We start from the raw sequence: 23,907 nt of genomic DNA, 5'->3' as shown, positions 1-23,907 counted from the left end.
TTCTCTAAAAACCGTCAGTCACCATTGTCCATGATATGGTGCGATCCCTCACTTCAAATGCCATCCTGTTCAGGAGGTCAATGACAGATCTATTTCAAAGCACATCCTCCAAGATGAGGAAGCATCTGGTAGTTTGATAGCAAGGAATCTTGTAGACTGGAAGTAGATAACATTTCAGTTACTCTATATTTACACGTAGCTGCCTTAAACCAAGCTTTCCTTGTTTAAGGCGTTTTTTGAATTAATACAGAACAATGGAGGAGACTAAAAAGATGAAATATCAGTGTTTAATGACTGCTCTTTGCATTGTTTTAGGCTGATTATGAGTATGAGAGCCTCGTCTTAGGGTTTTGGCTATGTTGCAGGCTGCATTCCTTTGTCTTCTTTAAATGCTCTGCTTATTTATCGTTGTTTTACTGAATATTTACGACTCATAAAGGCAAGCAGTATATTATACACTGAAAATATGCTGTGGTGTTACTTTATCATTACTATTTTGTGTAAAGTTGCTTGCAGACATATATATTTAATTCATAAATGAATGTCTCAAGTGGACAGTGCACAGCAGATAATGTGATATAAGGCAAGTGAAGTGCAAGGAGTCTACACTGAGAGCAAGGAGGATGGTGGATGTTATAATCAGCTGTCATTTCTACTCGGAGACTGTCAGAAAGTAAATAGACCCCCATGCAAGTCTGTAATTCTTAATGGGAAATTCCCTGACATAAATTTGCTCTGCTCTCACCTTCAGAATGGTTCAGACTTAATCACATCTTCAATTGAAATGTGAATGTGAGATAGATATAGAAATTAGGTGGGAGAAGTGTAATATCTGATTGAGCCGGACCTTAAAAATGTAATTACAATCCAGTGTTTCACATTTAAATCCTGCTAAAATTATTAGAAAGTAACCTTGCGGAGTGTGCTGATGTAATGATGAAGGGAAGCTTGGGGATAAAGGTGCCCTTTTGGATTTTCAACACCCGATGAGCAGTCTATGATGGGGCAATTCTTCTGTATTTAGTCCAGCAATTACAACCTGTGCCGGATGACTTATGATAGCCATCAAGACTGTAGTAAACCCAACTCTAATGGACAACTAAGAGGCATAATAGTTCCTTCCAGATGAATTATTCCTTAACCTAATGCGCAAAATTGTGCAAGCAGAGAGCAGGGTTAATCAGCCAAACATAAATTGAAGCTGTCCTTTGACCAGCCTAATGGCTGCACGTTCTGTCTTGCTCTTAGCTCCAACACACACCTGACTTTAAAAAAAAAAAAAAAAAAAAAGCAAGCTGGTAACCGGTTCCCATAAATTAGGGGTGCCTGTGAGGACATTTTATGATGCTACATGTGAGCTTTATTACGAGTGGGCACTGTATGTTAGGCAGCAGATTTATTCCTGTCTGTAGCGTGATTGCTGTTATGATGGCAAGAGCAGTTTTATTCATTATTAACATTACAGTTCTTCCAGTCCATGACAGAGTAATGATAGTGTAGCTGATGTGGTATCAAAGACCGCCAGCTGGTGACGGAGCAGAAGCTAAGTGAGTGGGTGGTAACTATGAAGCCTGTTGCTTTGTGGACAGGTGCCTGGACATGCTTGGACCGTCATGTGGATACATTAGCACTCGACACCCAGGAGAGCTTGTTGCCCGTCTCCGTGTTGCCTGATCGGTTAGCACTTGTTGTCTGTTTTCTCTCTCTCGCTTCACTTTTTGATGCCTCCCTCTCTCAGTCTCCCCATCTCTCCGCTCACCCCTACTGATTGTAATCTGCAGCTGTCAAGCTCCCAGTAATTGAAACTGACTTGATGAATCGCTTAATTACCTTTAATAGCTGATTCAAGAGGAGCTGAATAATGAAGATAACAGAGAATGAAGTGGAGGTTGTGAAGCATCAGTCCGTAATTGCCCCATTGTTGTTGTTTTTGTTTGCGCCACTGCGCCGTGCATTGTTTTTCCCGTCATCGGTGCCCGCGAGCCTGCTTATGTAGCACAAGAAGATATGGACTAAAACTAACAGGATGTTGTCTCAGACTTCAAAAAAAAAAAAGAAGAGAAAAAAGAAATACTGCCTTTACGCTGTGCACAAAGAGGGAGTGGATGATCGAGTCAAGATTAACGAGCAGTGATAAAAGCGGAAAAACATCGCGAGAGGGATGGGAAGGCAGAAGTTGCAGAAAGAGGAACGAGCAAACTTTTATTATGCCCTCTCAGCTCGTCGTTAATGTTGCGTGTAGTGTGGGTGGAGCGGCAGCAGTTGACATGGCTCTGAGGTACAGTTGTATAGAGATTGCCATGCTTTAATATCTAACCGTGATGCCCGGCGGTACCAGCAGCCCTGGCTCAGCACACTCTGACCTATAAAGGATATGAAAATGTTGCATTCCTGCCCCATTTATTATTCATTAATTGGCTAACTTACCCCCTAGTCAGCAATATTTAATATCTCAGAGAGGAATGAGGCGGAGGGGGATCCCATGTACTTCACATTTGTGGTATTCATGAAACAGAATGTAAATTGTATTATTCCCCCCGCCGCCCACTCTCTCCTGTGCATTTCACTTCAAAGAGACTTCAAATAAGTTTGTTTGGAAGTGTTTGTGCTTTCTTAGCTCGGCCTTTTGCTGCTTGCTTTTCTTTAGCCACCCTGCTCTTTTGACCATTATGACGCAAAGGAGTCACTGGAAACGTTGGCTCCTTCAAGCTGGAAAGGCTGGAGGTGAAACTCCTAATTAAGCATTTTTTCCCCCTTCTTTCCTTTTATTGTGCATCCTCAGGGAGAGCTTTCTGCTGATGTTCGCAAAAACAGAAACAGAAAGAGGAAAACAACAGAGAGAGGAGTTCGCAAAACAACACGGAATCAGACAATGTGTACTGCTGTGCTCTGTATTTAGATCTTGTCACTTGCTTCTGAAAAACAAAACATAACTTGTATAACGAAAGAGTTTCTGAAGTTGTTGTAATAAAGACTGTCTGCACTTTTAGTGCTTTTTAGCTTTTTCCCTTTTGCAAGTCATTTGAGAATGGATTGCATGTGTCAGTAGCACCGGCAGCGGACTTGGTATTTTAAGCGCTCGTGGTTGTTGTCACTTTGGTTGAAGTAAATTGACGCTGACCCTGAGATTAAGAGCTCATCGACACCCAATTATGGAAGGAGTTAAATTGATGTAACCTTTTGAGTAAGTGCCATAAACAGGAAGAATAAACAACTAATTCGCGGATTTTTAAAAAAAAGAAGAGAAAAAGATGTTGCTCATTGTGAAATGATTTTACCGAATGCTCTCTTCCTCGTCAGCATCATAATATTATGGTTGTGTGGACATGAATCCAGTACTTTTCCAGTGCTGCCCATAACTGGAGCAAAGTACAGACAGGGACCAGACTTGCCTGGGGCACCGATACACGCGGATTATTCACTTTTGTACCTAAGCCTTTGGAAAAAGTGGTAACTGTGGATATATTAGAAGTCTGACTAGGAAGAGGGGGGAGCTGAATTTACAGAGGAATTTAGTGAGCCTAATTGGCCAAACAGGATGAATGAATGCACATTGCAAGGATAGGGCTGTGAAGGAGCCAAGCAAATGCTCAAAAGTGAATTTATCTAAGCCCTGTGACACTTTTAAACTCTCCATTAATGGCCAGGTAAATGCCTTAAGTAAATATTAGCAGGCCTGCAAGTAAGTAAGGAGAAAAAGGAGTAAAAGGAACAGTGGTTGGAGAAGAGGTCAAGTGGTGATGGGCCTATTATGATGTCAGGCTTACGTTACTCTCTTGGAGAGGTTTTTGAAAGAGAGTGTATCTTTCTAGCCTGGCCCCACTTTTCTGTTTTGTTCCAAAAAGCAGCAGATGCTCTCTGTCTCCCCTTAGCATGGCCCCATTAATCTCATGACCAAATACCGAGCCAGAAACCGGACGAAAGGCCTTGTGAAACACTCTCATGGTCCTTGTTCTTACACTGAAGTATAGCTCACCATGCAGAATTAGTACTTGACTCGCTGTGGAGCCAATAAACGAAACAAAAGAGCTGTAGCATTGCTCTGCCTCGAACGACTGTGCCCTTTTTTTTTGCGGCACTTCTGCAAATTCAGCATGAAATGTGACCTATTCCTAAACAGACAGGAGACTTTGCAGTGCAACCGAAAAAGATGAGATAATTGAGACGGAACATTGTTGGTTAAGAGGCAGGAGGAGTCAGGTGTCAGTCGTGTAGACAGTACAGAGATACTTGGTTTAGTGAGCTGAAATAGGGGTTGAGGTCAATTGGAGCACAAAGGAGCGCAGCTCAGCCACAGGCAAGAGGGCGAGCACAGCGCTCTGTCTGCATGTTGTTGTTGGCAGGCCACCCACCCTCTAAGCACGCACCCATCTATCCACATCGTGTCCTTCCTGGGCCTCTGTCAGTCAGACTGTAGGAGATGTCTGTGTCTGCGAGTGAGGATTAAGTACCTTAAGTCCAAAACCCCCCAGCTCCACCCCTTCCTGCAGACCCCAGGAGGATCTGATGTCTGCTTCAGCTCACTGCTTCCCCCAACAGATCATTACAATGCTATTGTGTATTGTGCAACTCTTTTAAAATGCTTCATATAATGTAGCATTTCATCCTTCATCCACCCTTTAATTTCCATACACTTGATATGTGGGCTGCCTGCACCGTTGCTATTATCATACAATCATCCGTATCATCTTTGGAAGTTTCACATTCTCTGTCTGAGTGTCATACTCAGACGGCGGCTATAAATAATGCTGTTTCAGTGCAATATTTCTTTCAACTTCATAAGAGATCCCTAAAGTTGAAAAATGTGTTAGCAGAGAGACTCTCATTAGCCATCTATAATTACACTGTATCCTGTGTGGGGAAGAACTGAGTTATCATTTAAAGAATGGCTTAAAATATAAATGAAATTAGAACTAGGGCCTCTTTAAGAAAAGAATGATTACTGATGTTTTATCCTCTTTTGCCTTCTTAAATGGCTGGTTGTTTTGGAAATTCTATACTAACAGCATCAAGTAGTTTAAAATAGTAGTGCATCTTTTATATGCTTGTTTTTTATACTGCATTTACAGTATGCACAGGGCTCTGTGCTGTGCTAATTTCCCACAAAACAATGCGGTAGTAATACAGATACCAAACAGGCAGGCAGATGGCAATCAAGGCTGCTCAGCTTAGAAACTAAACTCAATAACTCTTGAGTACATGAGTGCAGATAAAGTTAAAGACGTAGCACACATCCAGCTGACGAGGACGGCTGTCAGAAAGTAGCAGTGTTGTGCACTTAGTGCGTCCAAAAGTATGTTGGCCTTGTTGACTGTGGTGCCACATCAGTTTCTGTTCCAAAATTCTAAAGGATACTGTGATGAAGAGCAAGAAGAAAATAAAGTTGAATTTGTTTAAATATTATTGTTATTCTTATTTAAATGATCAATTAATTCATGATATTGAATAGATATCTGTATTGGTCCATAGGGTAGTGGTTAACACATTCACCTAATATGCAAAAGATCCCCGATTCGAGACTGGGGTAAGATGCAAATCCCAGGAGTTGTGGGTCAGGAAGGGTATCTGGTTGAAAAATATGCACCTCCATCTGCTATGGTGACCCCTGGTGAATAAGGGAACAGCCAAACTAAGCTTTTATTAGTCCAGAATTTCACAATTGGTTCCCTAGAAACTAAAATATATGCAGCTTTTTATTCAGCTATTTATGGCAGCTGTGGTACGGTAAAATGTGTTGTAAATACTGTCCAAACTCATTATCGTATCTCTCAAATAGTTCTTTGTTGAAGCAGAAACCAAAGACCGAAATATTAAAGAGAGACACTATTCCACGATTGCGTCCTGGTTTTCTCCATCATGTAACCTAAAATATTGACCTCATTCTGAGATAAAAATATAGAACCCCAGTTATTTATGTTTTTTGGACACAGACTGGTCACCTCTTTTCCTGCTATCAGCCCAGTGGCAGCAGCAATATTGTTTGTAAAATCCTCTTAGCTGACTGCAGGCAGCAGCGCTCCGGACCTTCCTAGCTCCTGGAAGAATGACACAGTGACTTACTCAGAACACGACACCATCCCTCAAAGTCATCACTACAGCATATCCCTCTATGTACAGCCAGCTGTGTAATGAAAAGTGACAACACATTGTCATGCTTTTAATGTCTTTGGTCATGGGGGGATGGATAGGGCTCTGTATAAAAGTATTTGAATTGCACAGTGTCTGCTTTATCCTGTTTTTTTTTTGTTTTTTTTTTCACTGTATTTTTTTTCTAAAGCTGTGTAAAAAAACAATAATTGAACCATATTTTTTATACATTTCACTAAAGTGCATTTAGTGTGCTCCACAGACTTGCAGTAAAATCAGACGTTAAATTGAGGGGTAAGAATGATGTTTTGTTGCAGTCGTTTTGATTTGGACAGTATGCAACGATGGCCACATCCGCTAAACCTCGTTGTACTAAGTCCCAAATTTTGTGTTGCAGCAGTATTTACCATCATATCTGGTATGGTTTTATTTACTGCTATGCTGGATACTATTCCCAGAGGGCCTCATAATCCTCTTACCATATGGGGGGCACAGAATATATTTTCTTGCTTCAAGTGTGGCTCCAGGCATAGCCTGAGGCTTATGGCAATTTTGGCTGCATCTTCCAAGTCCAGCCATAAACCTAGCCATACTCCCCCAGCCTCTGTCCAGTCTCCTGCCTCCTTTACCCCTGCGTCCATCAGCGAGCCCTGGATCCATTTTTAGCCTGCAGCATGGAACATGTTTGCTGGTAATACATCAGTAGGCATTATATCCTCAATAAGATCAGCCTCCACTGGGGAAAGCATAACCTTGGGAGTGACTTTGTGGCTACAACTATCCGTACTCTTCCAACTAGCCTGCTGTGAATCTTAACATGCTTTCACTCTAAGAAAAGACTCTAAGGAATGGGAGCACTTGGAAGTTTGTCAAACTTAAAAGCCCCATATTTACTCTTATTTGTGCTGTATATAGTCAGCAGCAACATGCATTTGAGTCATTATGAAAGTCATCATTTGAATTCTGAATCCTTCCTTTCTCATTTGGCAGCGCTGCTTCTGTTTGGGTTCTGCTGTGTGGCATGCCTAGCATACCAATTCCTCAGGGCCGTGACCTGATGATTAGAAGGTCAGTTCAGGTTGTATCACTTACACCCGAGAACACAAGCAGGCAAAGAACGGCATATCAGGTTTGATTTGTCGCTGGGTGTGTGCCGCATGCTGAATCACGGTCTGAATTAAGCAGGCAGGGGATCTTTAATTATGTTTTCCCCAAATAAATCTAAATTATTTGCAGGAAAGGCTGGTGGATTTATTTTCTGTCTAATTTTCAGACATCCAATTCAGGCAGGTTTAGTATTTTAATTTGTCTCCTATTTTACACTTAATTGAGACTGAAATATCGGTGTGTATTGGACCATGTAAACGTCTTGCAACATTATCTGAAGTATGCATGCACTGTGTGTATGCGTATGTATACACAGACAAAGCTTGCAATGTGTCAAACCAGTGTGCAGTCCAATGACTCACACTGCAACGACACCAAAGCTTTTTTCCATTGGCATCGGCCAGATGTGCTGCTTTTTGACTCAGCCAACATCAGAATGCGTTTCTACATCTACTGTGTAACTTCTGCAGTCGTTTGAGCCTTCTGTTTAGTTTCAATCCCACTGTTTACATAGCCTGTGTTCGGGCTCATAATGTGGCAGGTTTCGGTTGAAATGAATGGGAAAACACACATGGTGGTAACTAATCCCAGCGGCACCATCACATACTCACCACAAGCCACAGAGCCCCTCTCCATCCCCAGTTCCCACCCACTCTGGCTCCAGAACTGTTTCCATCCCTTGTGTCCCATCAGCGGCTGAACCCCCATCCTACTGGCCCATTAGTCTCTGTGCTGATGCAGCAGAGCCGTGATGGTCAGGCGGTATGGTAGATGAAAGACTGAATTATTTGCCTTGCAGCTGTTTTCTTCGTCTCCATCCGCTAGCCTGCAGCCACCCTGTCTACAATTTCAGTTTACTTTAATTCTATCATTGCCGTTATTATCATTGAAGGCTAGGTGACAAAGCAAACGAGGAAACATACAGATTAGCAGTGAGTCTTAAAAGCTCAGAGGAAAGGAGGAGAAGAATGGTAGATTTGCTACTACGGCTCTTTACTCTCTGCTGTGTATTTGTCATTTTGTATGAGTACAAAGGTGTGGGTGCGCATTTGTTTGGATGTGTGTGTGTGTGTGTGTGCCTGTGTCTGTGTGTGTGCGTGTGTGTGTGTCTGTGTGCCAGATAGCTGCCTGGCTGTGGGGTAAAGCTATTATTTTTCAGAGGATGGTATTTTATCTGAGATAATATGCTCAATAGACTGGGTTCTCCATTATTTATTGTTTCTCCACACTTATCAAATTTTTTTTCTTAAGTTGTTTGCTGAGCTTTCCATCTGCTATTCACACTCCCCCGCACTTTTACTTCCTCTGTCTTTCTTTCTCGTTCACTCGTAGCTATTTTCAACCCTGTGGAAAAGTTGTTGATTTTGGTAAAATCCCTGTAAGACACGATCATCAAAGACAGCTTAAACATTCAAAAGATTCTATTTTAGTGTTATAATAACTCTTGTTTGATTGCACTACATTTTAATGACCATAATTCTGTGGGAGAGTGTGTTGTGTAAGCAGAGAACAGATGGCTCGGAGAGCCTATTTTAACAACCAAATGACTTGTTTTGTACACGAAGAGCTGACGAGGCACTCGAATTTTACTCAATTACAATTTTCCCCTAAATGGGTCTTTAACTTCATCCTTTTGCTTTCTCATCCTCTCTCTACAGGCATCATACACCAGATGAAGGGAGACTATGAGACCGCACTGAAACTCCACAAAACACACCTGGCTATTGCTCAGGAGCTAAATGACTATGCTGCTCAGGGTCGGGCTTATGGCAACATGGGTAATGCCTACAACGCCCTGGGAGCCTTTGACCAGGCTGTTCGCTACCACCGTCAGGAGCTGCAGATCTCCATGGAGGTCAACGACCGAGCCTCGCAGGCCTCCACCCATGGCAACCTGGCTGTGGCTTACCAAGCTCTGGGTGCTCACGACCGTGCTCTGCAGCATTATCAGAACCATCTCAACATAGCTCGTGAGCTCAGAGATGTCCAGAGTGAGGCACGGGCTCTGGGAAACCTCGGCAACTTCCATTGCTCTCGAGGAGAGTTTCCTCAGGCTGTGCCCTACTATGAGCAGTACCTCCGGTTGTCTCCTGACCTCCAAGATATGGAGAGCGAAGGGAAAGTTTGTCACAATCTGGGTTATGCCCACTACTGCTTGGGCAACTACCAGGATGCCGTCAAATACTATGAGCAGGACCTAGCTCTGGCCAAGGATCTACATGACAAACTGAGCCAGGCCAAGGCATACTGTAACCTTGGTTTGGCTTTCAAGGCCCTAGGAGACTTCTCTAAGGCAGAGGAGTGTCAGAAGTACCTGCTGTCTCTGGCCCAGTCCCTGAACAATGCACAGGCTCGCTTCAGAGCTCTGGGGAACCTGGGAGACATATTTGTTTGTAAAAAGGATGTGGCCGGGGCCATTCAGTTTTATGAGCAGCAACTGGCATTAGCTCACCAGGTGCGGCCCCACATAACACATATTGTTCTAGAACAATTCTTCTTATTAAAATGAAAATGTTGATTTTGTTTATTTATTCATTTATAATTATTCTGTTATGTCCTTTATGCCAATATAGTGAAATTCTTTCTTGTTTCAGGTTAAGGAGCGTAGGATGGAGGCCTGTGCGTATGCTGCCCTTGGGGCCACCTATAGACTTGTACAGAAATATGACAAAGCCTTGGGCTACCATACCCAGGAGCTGGAAGTGTACCAAGAGCTCGGTGATGTGTCAGGAGAGTGCAAAGCCCATGGTCATCTGGCAGCTGTCTACATGGCCCTCGGGAAGTACGCGATGGCTTTCAAGAGCTACGAAGAGCAGTTAGAACTCGGTCGGAGGCTGAAGGATCCTGTTGTGGAGGCTCAGGTGTATGGAAACATGGGCATCACGAAAATGAATGTAGGGGTGATGGAGGAGGCTATTGGCTACCTTGAACAGCAGCTGGCCACTTTACAGCAGCTGAGTGGAAACGAAGCAGTAATGGACCGGGGCAGGGCCTATGGTAATCTGGGAGACTGTTACGAGGCTCTCGGAGACTTCGAAGAAGCCATCAAATACTATGACCAGTATCTGTCAGTGGCTCAGAGCCTCAACCGCATGCAGGACCAGGAGAAAGCCTATAGAGGCTTAGGCAATGGACACAGGTGAGTCTAGGAATTTGTTTCAAATGTACTTTTTTGATATTATCAGAAACACTTTTTTTCAGCATTAATATCCTCTTGCTGTTATGGCAGCAGATACTTGTATCGGCTCAGTTTTAAGTATTAATGACAGTACTTTGCATATAATTTGTCTCCTTGCTCTCACAATTATGGACCACCATAGTTTAGAGACGCCTCGCTGTAGTGAACAGCACTTGGATGTGGCGCTAGCCATCTCAGTAGCAGCAGCCTAGCGGCCCTGGCCTTATCTGTATGCAAAGTGGCTTTGGCACACAGATGTCTGAAACGGAGGGAAGCACAGTTATTTTGAGACAACCTCTTACATCTTGTGTCTCTTCGCCGTTCTATTTCTCCTCATGCCTCAAAGAGCTGATAGCAACCTGGGAGACGACACTGCAAAATAAAACACGAGAAGGCTCGCCGAAATCCTCATTTCAGAGATGATTTTCTTCTTATTGTGCGTCATCAGCATGGCACGGCAGCAATCACACACAGCAGTATTAGCCATGCATGAGTTCAGAAGGGAATAATAGACATCACACATAAACCCCTCTCATCTTCCAGCGGCTCTTAGTCAAGCAAATACATTATCACACAAGATTAATTAAGCCGAAGGCTTTTATTCTTTTAATGCACCATTTGAACCAGCAGCCAGCAATTGTTGCTGTTCCTGAGAATGTGATAAAAGTCTGTTTGAAGGCTGCGAAGGCGCATAAATGTTCACATGGGATGATTTCCACTCTGTCAATACGTACTCGAGAGGATGGGAGCAGGTGGCCTATCTTACACGGTTAACCGTGTTCTGCAAAATAGTCTGCACTTGAAATATCATATCATGCCTCAAATATTCCTCATATAGGAATACTTTCACACGCTCTTTAGTCTGTCGACATCAGCAGCTTTCAGCACTGAAATGAAAGGCAAAAATCTATATTTCATTGACGGCAATACTGAAATTATCTGGCACTTTGCAAATGAAAGTCTTCCTGCAATGTGTGCTGCACGTTGCGTTCTAATAGTTCTCTGTTAAGAGAATGTCTTTATGAATAAAGTATATAGTTTTCCCAAGATATGAGATGAAACAAAGTGCTATAAATAGATTTTTGATTTTGAGTGTTGTGAACTTGAAAGGCATTTTGGGATTGTTTCAGCTTTAACTGAATCTGTCAGTGACATATTCTTCCAAATTTTCTTGTTAGGTTACATCACATATCTCACTTCTAATCTGCTTCACACTAACAATCGCTGTTTTTTGTCTTGATCTGCAGGGCTATGGGAAATTTACAACAGGCACTTGTGTGTTTTGAGAAACGGCTAGTGGTGGCTCATGAGTTGGGCGAGTGTGGAGGCAAGGCTCAGGCCTACGGTGAACTGGGCGCGCTCCACAGCCAACTGGGCAATTACGAGCAGGCCATCTCCTGTCTGGAGCGTCAGCTGGCCATCGCCCGTGACACCCAGGACAGGCTACTGGAGGGTGACGCCAGTTGTGGTTTGGGGACTGTATATCAAGCCATGGGAGAGTACGAAACGGCCCTGCGGTGCCACCAAAGTGACCTGGAGATCGCAGAGGAAGCGGGCAGCACCACACGCCAGGCCCGCGCGTATGGAAACCTGGGTCTTACCTATGAGTCGCTAGGAAACTACGAGCGGGCGGTCGTGTTCCAAGAACAGCACCTAAGTGTGGCTGCTCAGACTAATGACTTGGCTGCCAAGACACTGGCCTATGGCAGCTTGGGGAGAACACACCACGCACTGCAAAACTACTCACAAGCTGTCATGTACCTGCAGGAAGGTGAGTGAGTCGGGGGGGAACAGGAGAGAGGATTGCCTTTGTTGCCTGAGCTGATAGGCTTAGAGTTTGTGAATTCATGAATAGGAAATGCAGAGCCTATTTGTTGCTAAGCCTTTGCCACATTTTTATTAGGCTGTGTGCATGTATATGTGTGTGTGTGTGTGTGTGTGTGAGTGTGTGTGTGCTTATGTGTTATAAGTGCACTGGGGAATTTTGTGTGTGTATTATGCATCTGTGTTGTCTTCTGAGCTGTATATGTATACCAGCATTTGTGTGTGTGTATGTCTATGCAAACCTATCAGAATGCATGCCAAGGCATTTTTCCCATGCACCCCTAGCTGTTTTTCACACCTCTGTATCTACCTTCTCAGAGGGTTCTTTGCAGCAAGCTGCAAAAGAATCTTTTCACACCGTAGCTGTCATACTCCTGCCTCTTAACGCTTCATTGTGCCCCGCAGATTATGGCGAAATAAAAACCTGCAGCTTGGCCTCTCAGAAATTCATTATGTCAGTGGCAGCGCTCAAAGTGTTTGTTCCTGAGGATGTGATAAGTTGCATCTTTTATGGATGTGTTAGCTCACCGTCCACAGCGCCAGACTTGCCCGTGCCCACTGACAGGCACCACCCACCGTGTTACAACCCAGACTCTGTTTGAATCAATGAAGCCAGAGTTTGTGTAAGAGGACATTTGTATATTCCGCTCTGGAGCGAGCGGAATGCAGGGGAGCAAGAATAAATCTCCTCTATCTCTCCTTTGCCGGCTGTATTCGCGTTCGCTTTTTCTGCGGTGACCCATACACCCTCTGCAGGCCTGCTTGTTGAGCTTTAATGGAAACAAAGGCGACAGGCCATTCTGTCTCCACCCCGTCCTCTTACTGTCCCCCGCACTGTCCTTGTATTGCTCCTTGGTCTGGCCGTGAAAAAGAACAGTGCTGCCTTGACAGCCAATTATTTCTGGCCAACCTGCCCAGACCAAAAAGTTGGCATGGTTTTTTTCCCCATTTAGTTTTTCTGTTTTTTCTGCTTCCACTTCTAGTTTTTTTTATCTTCATGCTGCACTGCTTATGTTTTGTTTCTGTTTCCAAAAAAGATTAATTAGTAAGAGGGAAAAGGAAAAGCAGCTCCAAACTAGCAGATATCGTCGACAGCATGTGACCTCCAAACCACTGCTCGTGTATCTGTATGTGTCTGCGTGTCGGATGATTATACTTTGTTGTGCAGTACATTATACAAAGATAAGGCTGCCCGATAATAAGCTTTGGGGGGTTTTTTCTTGGTCTTACACTGTGATATTACAGAGCATTGTGCAGGACTTTCTAAATGTTAAACAAAGAATCATTACACACCGAGATGCACTTTCCAACTATTGATGCAATCAATAGTGTCATTAAGTCAATGCAGTCATTGTAGCGACTAATGGAGATATTCCATGCTTGACTTATAGAATCGCTTATTAAGCAAACTAAAGGGATAACAATATTAACCTTCAAGGGCAGTTATTTGTTGGAAATGTACTGGAGGCCTTCTGTGTTTACATCATTTAATTTGCAAGTGTATTTATATGTATTCTGCACAAAACATTTTATAAGCTACACTCTAATTAATAATATTTGTGGTGAATGTTGGATGCAAAACGTTTATAGGAAGACAAAATCAGATAAGCATTTTCGTTTCGGCCTTCACCGTGGAAAACGAGTTTTGTAACACATATAAATTCTTTCTAGGACAGGACCAACTTAGGAATTCCCTTAAAGCGTGTTCATGTTGTTAGGCTGTTGAGGGCTTGTCAAGAAGCATTTAAAACTAAATAGAGCTGGATGATATGGATCTCTGCACAACTCTGGACCAATTATCATCATGTGCGGACCCTCTCATATTTTTGGTGCTAATATTTTTATGCTATTAATATTAAATGCTGGTTGCAGTTAGTTGTGCTGAGTGTTGAGCTGGTGGCTTAAGGAGCTACAGATATTCTTTATTTTAGTTTTAGTCTCCGTATTGTTCTACTTGGGCTTAAAATCTTTCAGTACAAATATCTGAGTAAATGTCAGAATAAAGCCCAGCTTTTTTTCTATAAATCATAAATTATTATAAATTACACAAAGACCAATACTCTTATAATTATTAGCATTTCTTATCTATCTTTGTTACAAATTAAATGAGAAAATGTTGGTTGTTTATAAACACCTAACTACAGAATAATATATAAATGTAAAAATCTAATATATAATTATTGGTTTTCTTTGCAAGCTACATAGAAACCTGCTCAGTTTTAAAGACAAAGAAAACCTAACTTGTTAACCTTGGGTTTGATGTTTATATAAAACACTGTCATTTTGTTATGGCAGGTGATAATCACCAAAACATGTACACTGTTATATTTCTATTTTGACGCGCCGAGTACATGTACTGATTTCTTTTGGTCAGTAATTTAAGATCCCATTTGTAATACACTTTGTGTCTTGGCTGTTGATCTAAATTTCCTTGTAGTCTTATTATTTAATCTCAAACTGGCATCTTCATAGTAATTGATTTATATTTTTTAATATATAAATTCCTATATATTTACATCGATCAGGCGTAACATTATGAGCACCTGCCTAATATTGTGTTTGCCCCCCTTTTGCTGCCCAGACAGCCCTGACCTATCAAGGCATCGACTCCTGTAGACCTCTATGCCCCTCTATTCTGTGTATTCTGACACCTTTCTATCAGAACCAGCATTAAATTTTTTAGCATTTGAACTACAATATCTCATCTGTGGGATCCGATCACACGGGGCAGCGTTGGGTCCTGATCTTTATCACTGAGCCTTGGTCGCCGTGACCCACCTGCTGGTTCACCACTGCTCCTTCCTTCGCCCACTTTTGGTAGATACTGACAACTGCAGGCCGGGGACACCCCATAAGAGCTGCAGTTTTGGAGATGCTGTGATCCTTACTTAATTCTTACTTGCTTCCTTAAATATCCCACCCACTAACAGGTGATGATCACTACATGTGGGATAATATTGGTGCAACGTTTCACTCAGATTGGCCCACCCTTAATGAGGAGATATGGTGCAAACAAACATATATAGCCAGGGGTGCACATAAGTGGTCCGCAGGTGCGCATTCGCTGTCAAAATCAAAGACGCGCACCAGATAAGAAGTTGCAACGCGTGTTTGCGTACATATAAAAGGCAGTGTTTTTGTCCGCTAGAGTGGGATTTTCACGGCATATTCTGCACCACATCTCTGTGTGTTCATCATTTGTTTGAAGCCAGCTCACCTCCTGCAACCACTTTTCCGTGAATACGCGCTTCTTTTGCGCTGTCAGTATTGTAACTATTGTCTTTCTTCTTTCCAAAATGGGCTTGTGGTACACCTAAGCATGATTTATGCCCCGTCCTAGCAGCATATCGGTGCGTTGGATATAATTTCAGCAGTCCCTCCCTGCTAATCTTTGCAGCATCTGATTGGCGATTTCTGTACCTGACATTCACAAATAACTCCATGGCACTGGCCAGCTGCGCTGAGATGAGAGAGAAGTGAGGCTCTGGACCCTCTCTTTCTACTTCTCCTTTTTCATCCAGTACTCAACTACTCTTTGCAGTTTTCATTTGTACAAAATAGTGCAACACTATCAGAGCAGTGTCCCTGGGGGAGATGGCCTGAAAAAGTGTGCCTAATCTCAAATTTTTTAATAATATCACACATACTGTCCACCGTTCCACATGCGGCCATGATCAAAGGGCCTTTTTTTGTGTGTGTGTCACAGGCATGCGTGTCGGGATGTTTATTTCCAGCACAGTGCACTTGCGGCTATGCAGTGCGTGAGATGTGAATGTGGAGTCTGCATGTAAAGCTTGTTTGAAGGCAGAGGTGCGTGGGCCTCAGGGGCTGCAGAGGATCTCTCACCCAGCTGTCAAGCAGCCTTTAAAGTGTTCTCTAGTTGCTCTTCAGGGTGCAGCCAGCCACGGCCACATCCTCGTGTCAGCCGCTGCTACGTGCCTGTGCCTGCGGGGTGCACCAAAGGCACGCACGGTGACAGTGACAGACACTGAATGATAGAGAGCGGGAGAACAGAGGGAATGAGAGAGTTAGGGAGGGAAGGAGGCGCAGAGAGGAAGAAAGAGGATGGCAGCGGAGTGGAGGGAAAAGACAGAGATCGGCGTGAGTCATAATTCACATGTATTATTTCACTGTCAGCTGGAGAATAAAGAAAACATAGGTTGGTTGACATTCTGGTTTGATCATAAAAAAAACTATCACAGAACAGCTCAGAGAAAGAAAGGTATGTGTGTGCGTGCACATTTGTGCGTGTGTGAGTGGGGGGGACATGAAAGACTCAGATCTAAATTATCCTTTTCATTCTCTGACAGCCTCACCCCTCACTCATCTCAACTCCAGCTCTGTTTCCTCTCTCTTGCTTCAGCGCCTAATGAGCCCTAAGCAGTGCCGAGTCCCTGCAAGCACTGCCACCACAGTGAAGATGAAACAGGTAGAGAGTTTGGAGGGGGGGCGCTCCGAGACAGAGGCACAGAGATGAGAAAATGAATAGGAGGTAGAGGGAGAGAGTAGCACAGCAGATGCATTGGGGGGAGAGGGCAGGCAGTCAGACAGAGGGAGGGTGTGTGGAAAGATAAGGATACAGAGAGAGAGAGAGGGGAGACTGTTGCAGGCTTCAAAGGCTGCCGGCTAGCGTGGCCATGGAGGAGCCATGAAGTCTATGGTTCTGTGGTGTGCTGGTCTTGCGGAATAGGCTGGCTTTTTCAGGTCACGCTCTCTGTTCTTGGCTTATCTGGTTCAGCCACAGACCGTTTTCCAGGAATGAAGAAAAAAAGCAGACCCGGACAAGGGTGGCTTGGCCCATTTTCTCCTCCCCCCTGACCAAAAGCACGTCTAGACCCCTCTATCACACGAGCAGGGTGGAGAGAGCAGACTTGCAAATACGGAGCTCGTGTAAAGTGAGACTGTGCATGTGCGGTGGCCTGTTGCAAACAGCAGAATGCTTGCTGTGTATTTTTGCACCTTGTGGGTGATGTGTGACCCAGCAACTGTGTGTGTGGTTTTTTTTTTTCATTATTGTCCTCTGTGGAGTGGCATTTTCATCTCAGTAATTGGGCTGAACCAAGTGCTCGGCAGGCAGGCTGAGGACACATGCTAAGATGTGACGAGCGCCTGAGAAATTGGAAGTGAAAAACAAACCAGATGATCTGACACGGGCAAATTTAGCGAACGAGCACACGTGCGCGTGCGCATTCATAGTGCGCGTGCACATTCATACCTCCGCTGGCTCCTGAACAACTCTGAAGGTCTCTCAAACAAATATCACAAAGTAAACTCTGTGTGTTTGCACGTGGTCTATTATTAGCTCATCAGTGTGTTTGCAAATATTTGGAGATGTCCTAGTGATGCGGCGTGTTTGTGTTTGCTCAGCCAGTCAATCCTGAGCATTGATTACTATGCAGACCCATTAGTGCTGTAAGAATCTCCCGCTATGGCCAAAACACGTGTGTGTGTTTTAGCCCCGGTGCGAGCAGCATCTTACAACTGAGGCCAAATATCCAAACCTGTTCGCTGTCAGAACATCAGTACCACGCTATGCTTACATCTGTTCCTCTGAAAGATACCTAAGAGTCTGTCTGCTCTGAATAATTTTTACCCTCCTCTCCCTCTCATCTGCTCCTTTCTCCTTGCCTTCTGACAGGCCTGCGGCTTGCGGAGCAGCTTGCTCGGCGTGAGGACGAGGCGAAGATCCGCCATCGTCTTGGGCTTTCTCTGTGGGCCAGTGGGAATCTGGAGGAGGCCCAGCATCAGGTAAAGCATCTCCTGCTCGCTCCTCTTCTGGTTATGGATCACCTTGACTCAGTCCTCTCATTTCCTTCTCTCCTCGCCTCTTCTCTCCTCTCCCTTCCATCTGGGCTCCTTCGACCTCTGGTAGTTAAGGCCGACCTCCACTAAGCCCACATCTGTCGGCTTTGAGGTTGGCAAGGATTAGAAATGAGAGGTGGAAGTACTTGTCTTAAACACATGGGGAAATATACGTTTTCAGTAATGCCCTCGAGGTAAAAAAAAAAAAAAAAAAAAGACAGAGAGAGAACAACAGGAAGAAAGAAAAAAAGTCGAGGTGGCTGTAGAGCTAGAGCACTGCTGCTGGCAATATGCTATGGAGTCTGTTGAGCTAGTAAATGCTGTCATCTCAGCAGACAGGCGACAGATGAGTGAATATTTTTTTGTATCTGTGTGCATGGTCTCAGGATCCCCCAAGCCTCTGCATCACACACACATTCATTCCTCTTCAGCCCACTGCCCACCTGGCAAGCATGGAATATCCCCTTAACATCTCTCTTTGCAGTCTGTCCACACACCGCAGCTCACTAGTTGATATATATATATATATATATATATATATATATATATACATATTTTTTCCTTTCTTTGGCTTGTGTATCCACACGCAAGTTTGTGAACAGTCAGTCAGCAGCGGTGGCTGTCACGTGTGTCTGTGGGGATGTTTTTTAGCTGCTTTCATTTTTAAAATCTAGTCCAAGACTCTTTTTTTTCCCCTTTCCCTTCTTTTTTTTTTTTTTTTTTTATTATGACACACGCGCACGACTTACATTTATTCGACCCAGATAGCTTTTGTTTTTCCGTCGGCCCTGCATCATACTTTTTCAAAAAAGTATTTTTGTCTGTTTGCAATTATCTGTAACAAGAGCTGAGAATGAAAGACTGAACCAAGGTGGTGGCTAGAGCAGGGGCTGAGTGCTTGTGACTCATATTGAGGAATTTGTGTTCAATTAAAGCAAAATATTATTCTAACAAGCCAATGCAACATATTTTCCACTGCATGTTTGCTTTCCAGCTTAATGCTTCACCTTCAAGACCCTAATAGTCCATGCTAACATTATGTTGTCCTTGTTGCAATTAACTGCAATCCAGTCGTTTGCATACATACAGTACACCACAGCTATGCTGAATGTTTTTCTGCCTGTCAGCTTGTAGCTCCTGCAGTGACTTGGTGGTGGGAAAGGACGTTGTTGTCCTCAGAGTATAGATGAAATGGTTATTCATGAGCTGGCCTGTCGCTACAGCTGACCTTGGTAAACACTCTGACCCACTTTATACTGCTATTTTAAAGGCTTGTATTTAAATTTATAAAGCGTTCATAGGTGTAGATTAAGAGTACTTGACCTCATGTTCCTCATTTCTCTCTATCTGCGCACCGAATTGTATTTTAGCACCCTAGCTGTGATCCCGGTGCTCGTACTGGCACACAGATTGACGTGTCCTGATTCTAATCAGGTATTTGAACAGTGCTTGCTCTCTCTAAGAAGCATTCATATCTCGGCAAACGTGAATCGATACATTTGTGCCTGCTTAAAAAAAAAAAAAAAATCAGCGGTCTACAGTCGATTAAGCCTTTACCTCTGATATCATCTTCCACAGGGGGATGAGAGCTCCCCGGGGAGTTTATTTTAGAAAAATCATTCGAGGTATGCGTGCATTCAAGTCTGCTCACGTTTACTGATACAGTGTGACACTGACATTCACTTAACATGTCAGATAAAAGCCATGTTAGTGTGTCAGTAAAACGAGAGAGTGTTATCTGAATAGGTAGCGGCCTGAGAATGCCGCAGATTTTACTGTACCTGTGTCGCGGCAAAGCAAGACACTATAGATGCAGTGCCTTTGGGATTTTTCCCCCCCCCCACTTTCATCTGTGCCAGTAGGGGTGAAGACAGAGGAAAGGCACTGTGAGAAATTAGTTTCACTCTTAAAGGGATATCTGCAAGCCTAACAGATGAAACTAGCACTGCAGCAATCAGCCCACAGCCCTATCAGCAAAATCAGCCTGAGACTAGCAGCTCCTTCTACTAGGACTAATGCAGCAGAACTCACAGATTCTCTACTCTCCCCCCTACACTCCTTCTGACACACTTTCCTCTTTGACCTTGGGATATGCCTGACGAGCTAGATTCTATGCCTATGTACTCACTAGGAATCCACACACACTTTCTCTCTTCCTTCCTCTTGTCAAAGCCACAGGGTTGATAGAATCCATTTAATCCATACCAACAACCCTTTTTCCACTGCAGAGCTCTTTGTCTTGCGTGTACTATGGTCGAGCAGCAAGAGTGTTTTACCCTCTCTGCTGGCCCCAGACTCCTGGAGAGTCACTCTATAGCAGTCCCAGTTATTCTACAGGGCTGCTATATAGGTGCAGAAATAGGAAATCAATAAAAGGCTCCCATGAATCAGCTCTCTTGGCTGGTTCTGCTTGGCCAGTGTGCAACAGTCCTTGCCGCCCCACCTTTTCATTGTCTCGCCTTCTTCTTTCAATCCGGTGTCTGTCCCTGAATTGAAAGATCCAACAACACAGACGGGCCTATTGAATTCACAAAGCATTTGTTTTCCTGAACCGTGTTTGTCTAAGATGCTCAGGGTAATGGTTTAGCTGCTCGCAGCCCTTTCTGGGCAAATGAGAGCTGAGGAGAGGTTTACCTGTGTTTAATGGTTATTCATCAAGCTACATTACAGTACTTTATTCTGCTGTGAGAGAAAAGAAGAAAGGAGGCTGATCAGTGATAACCTGTGAGGTGGAATGCTACCATCTAGTGGCCATGTTTATTTTCTATCCTCTAAGGCCTAATCATGCCCACATTTAGTAAGATGCAGACATATTTATCCAAAATGTCTTTCTAATAGATTCCCGACTGCCTTCTTTTTTTTAAACACAATTTATTCATTTAACTCTAATTTCCAGAAAAGGTATTTAGATGCACGCCTTGCTGTTTCAGGGTCATCGCTGACTGTGCCGAGGACTATTTCTTGTTATGTTTTTGTACACTGTTCTTGTCTGGTAAATGAGCAATCCAGGAATGTCTGAACGCATTGTTGCCGTTATTTATCCTCAGCTTTACCGAGCATCAGCGCTGTTTGAGACCATCCGCCACGAAGCCCAACACAGCACAGATTACAAGCTTTCTCTGTTTGACCTGCAAACCTCCTGCTACCAGGCTCTCCAAAGGGTCCTTGTCAGCCTTGGTACGTCAACAAACTTTACTCACACTCTCAGTACTGCACGCTGTTATGACTTGTTTTTGCTTTTGCCTCTGTGTGCACCTGAACGATTTTAGACTTCATCCTCTAATCAAAGCTGACCTCTGATCTCCGCAGGCCACCACGACGAGGCCCTGGCAGTGGCAGAGAGGGGTCGTACGAGAGCCTTTGCTGATCTCTTGGTGGAGAGGCAGACGGGCCAGCAGGAGTCGGATCCATACACGCCGGTAACAGTGGAGCACATCTTGGATACCGTGAACAGCCAGAGGGCTTTGGTGCTTTATTTTTCTATGGCTGCTGGTTACCTGTACAGCTGGCTGCTGGCTCCAGGAGCAGGTAGGTTTGTCCTTGAAATGTGGCAAAAGGCACAGAAAATGACGATAAAAAAATGGCTTAGAAATTTTGAAGTGGCACGATTTGTACAAAGGCGATCAATAATATGAAATTATTCTGTCTGTACAGAAGCTGCTTGGTTTAAAGCAAAAGCAGCCCCACGCTCACGCTTGCTTGTTCAAATCAAAGCAGATAAAAGGCCCAGAGGCTAGAGGCTTGTTTTGCACTGCAGGGGTAGGAAGGCCAGCTTTAACACTGAGCGACAGTGCCACCTGCCACTCCACTGCTAGGATTTGCCCCCCTGCCTCGCTTTTCACCCCCAGAAGGCCATCTGCCTGTGAACCATGCTAATTGATTGTGTCACCGATAACGACACAGCCAAAACACCAGTGGCGTCATCTTCACACGTGTCAACAGCAAAACACTTTGCTGTTACAACAAGTCTTCTCGGCTTTTGTGTCTCATGTTTGCTTTTGTTTTCATCCGTTTTCTTGATATCGCTTTGTCCTGGCACTTCTTTATACACTCCTAAATCTTTCTGTCTTTTGTTTACACACTGAGTAGCGCTGATGCTAGTGCAGCCCCTTTTGTTTGCCTTGTAAAATTCCAGTTGTACAAAGAAAAAAAGGCGAATAAGCTATGGTGCATGTCGCCCGACTGCTGTGGCTGCCCTACTGCTGGCTTTGCTTTGACTCTCGTGTGAAGAGAGGAAATGAGAGCCGTGACCCATGTTCCAAGGCACAAGAGCCTGAACATTTGATCAAATCCAGCTCCCAGGCAACCAGACGAACTTGACCTCCAAGCACTAGTCATAAGGAGGGGAGGAACACTACAGGGACCGGAGTACATCTTCAAAGCATTGAATATTGCCCCAGGCTAAGAGGGAGCCACTTGCTCACTAATCGCCTGTCTGTCACTTCCTGGCATTCCCTGGCATCCAGCTGGTACACAAACATGTCCAGCTCTAAAGAGTCTGCAGTCAATAAATAGGGCTCCTAATGTCATGCTGTAATTACTCCACTAGTGTACATTCTGGCCCGAATGTGCATGCACGTGCATATTCACCGGAATCGCTTTTCCCGTCTATTTAAACACATTTAATACAAAATGGTGAAACACACTGACACACCCATAAACCAGACACACACAAACAGCCCGTACTCGCCCGATGTGCTCTTCCCCACCTGCTTGAAACTTAGCTGAGCTCTCGCGGCAGGCACCAGATGGCACAGGCAGCCTACTCTTATCTTTTATTGAACAATATTTGTTTTATTCATTTTGCTCCGCAGATGCACTGCTGCACGTGGCCTCACTCACAGCTCTCAGTTGAAATAATCCAATATTGCCACCGTCGAGAGCGAGTAATAGGAACATATTAAAAAAAAAAAGGAAAGAGGGAGAGAGTGGAAAATGGTCGCTTTCATTTTTTTTGTCATTGCACTTCATAACCACCTGAAAGCAGCCAGTCACATTTACCCTCCCCTCCTTTCTCTCTCACACTCTCTCTCCACAGGCATCCTGAAGTTTCATGAGGTGTACCTGGGCGAGGGCGTAGCCGAAGGGGCGTCGGAGTTCCAAGAGGGAGGTGTCGGCGGAGTGGTCAGTGGCTCCTCGTTGGAGCAGCACATCGCCAGTGCCCGTGAGGCTCTGGGGGTAGAGTCTTATTACAGCAGGTGAGGTGTAACAGTGTAATGAAAACTCTATTTAGTTAGCTCATAATCTGTGTCACTTCCTTTTCCCTCTTTAATAAGTCACTTTGTTGATTATGCCTTAGCGTACACTCGTTGCACATGTATTTGTTTTAGTTTCCCTTAAAGAGAGCCACATTTTAGGTAGATTAAGCAAATGAATTGCACATAGCTGATTTACCAAATCGACATACTGCAAATTGTGCAAATTGTATTGCATGTAATGCTGGAAAAAAAGCATGTCTTATTTTGCACCCGATGTTGTTGAGATAGTTGCTGCTAGCAGTCTTCATTTATTTGTAATGAGAGGGGGAGAAGTTATCAGAACAAGTGCATAATTGGCACGGGTGGATGGCTCAAAGCTGTGAGTCCAGTGCCAAAACTTTGGCTCTGTCCCGTAGCTCTACATTCAGTCCTCATCCTGCATGTTGTCCTCAATAATACTGGTAGTATTAGACTAAACTGAGCTTAATGTAGAGTGTTAGATGGAGGAGGAGAATTCAGGTACTACATTCATGCAAGGGTGTGACATCTTTTATAGACAGCCACGGTAATTTTTGCACTGAGCTGATGGGGTTTGCAATGTTTCAGGCTTTTAATCGCTGTGTGCTTTCACAGCTTTTACATGCCTTATTGAAATGTCTGTGAAAACGAAGCTATTAACGGGACTGTGTTGACATATTAGATTAATGTATG

At 44.0% G+C, this 23,907-nt stretch overlaps 1 protein-coding gene across 5 annotated transcripts in view; it reads left to right on the top strand.

Annotated features, from left to right (window-relative positions):
- Nucleotides 1-23,907, top strand: part of LOC116323928 (tetratricopeptide repeat protein 28-like) — a 180,569-nt gene that overhangs the window by 143,512 nt on the left and 13,150 nt on the right. For all 5 annotated transcript variants that reach the window (XM_039620315.1, XM_039620316.1, XM_031744410.2 and 2 more), the window contains 7 exons: nucleotides 8,853-9,649; nucleotides 9,789-10,333; nucleotides 11,620-12,143; nucleotides 17,835-17,944; nucleotides 21,046-21,175; nucleotides 21,308-21,526; nucleotides 23,037-23,196. In XM_039620315.1, the coding sequence (XP_039476249.1) occupies nucleotides 8,853-9,649; nucleotides 9,789-10,333; nucleotides 11,620-12,143; nucleotides 17,835-17,944; nucleotides 21,046-21,175; nucleotides 21,308-21,526; nucleotides 23,037-23,196 (2,485 nt within the window). The remainder of the gene's footprint in view (nucleotides 1-8,852; nucleotides 9,650-9,788; nucleotides 10,334-11,619; nucleotides 12,144-17,834; nucleotides 17,945-21,045; nucleotides 21,176-21,307; nucleotides 21,527-23,036; nucleotides 23,197-23,907) is intronic.

Source organism: Oreochromis aureus, linkage group 12 (genome assembly GCF_013358895.1).
Source record: "Oreochromis aureus strain Israel breed Guangdong linkage group 12, ZZ_aureus, whole genome shotgun sequence".
In the NCBI taxonomy this organism is placed as follows: domain Eukaryota; kingdom Metazoa; phylum Chordata; class Actinopteri; order Cichliformes; family Cichlidae; genus Oreochromis; species Oreochromis aureus.
The sequence above is the reverse complement of the archived record's forward strand: the minus strand, read 5'-3'. Positions and strand labels throughout refer to the sequence as shown.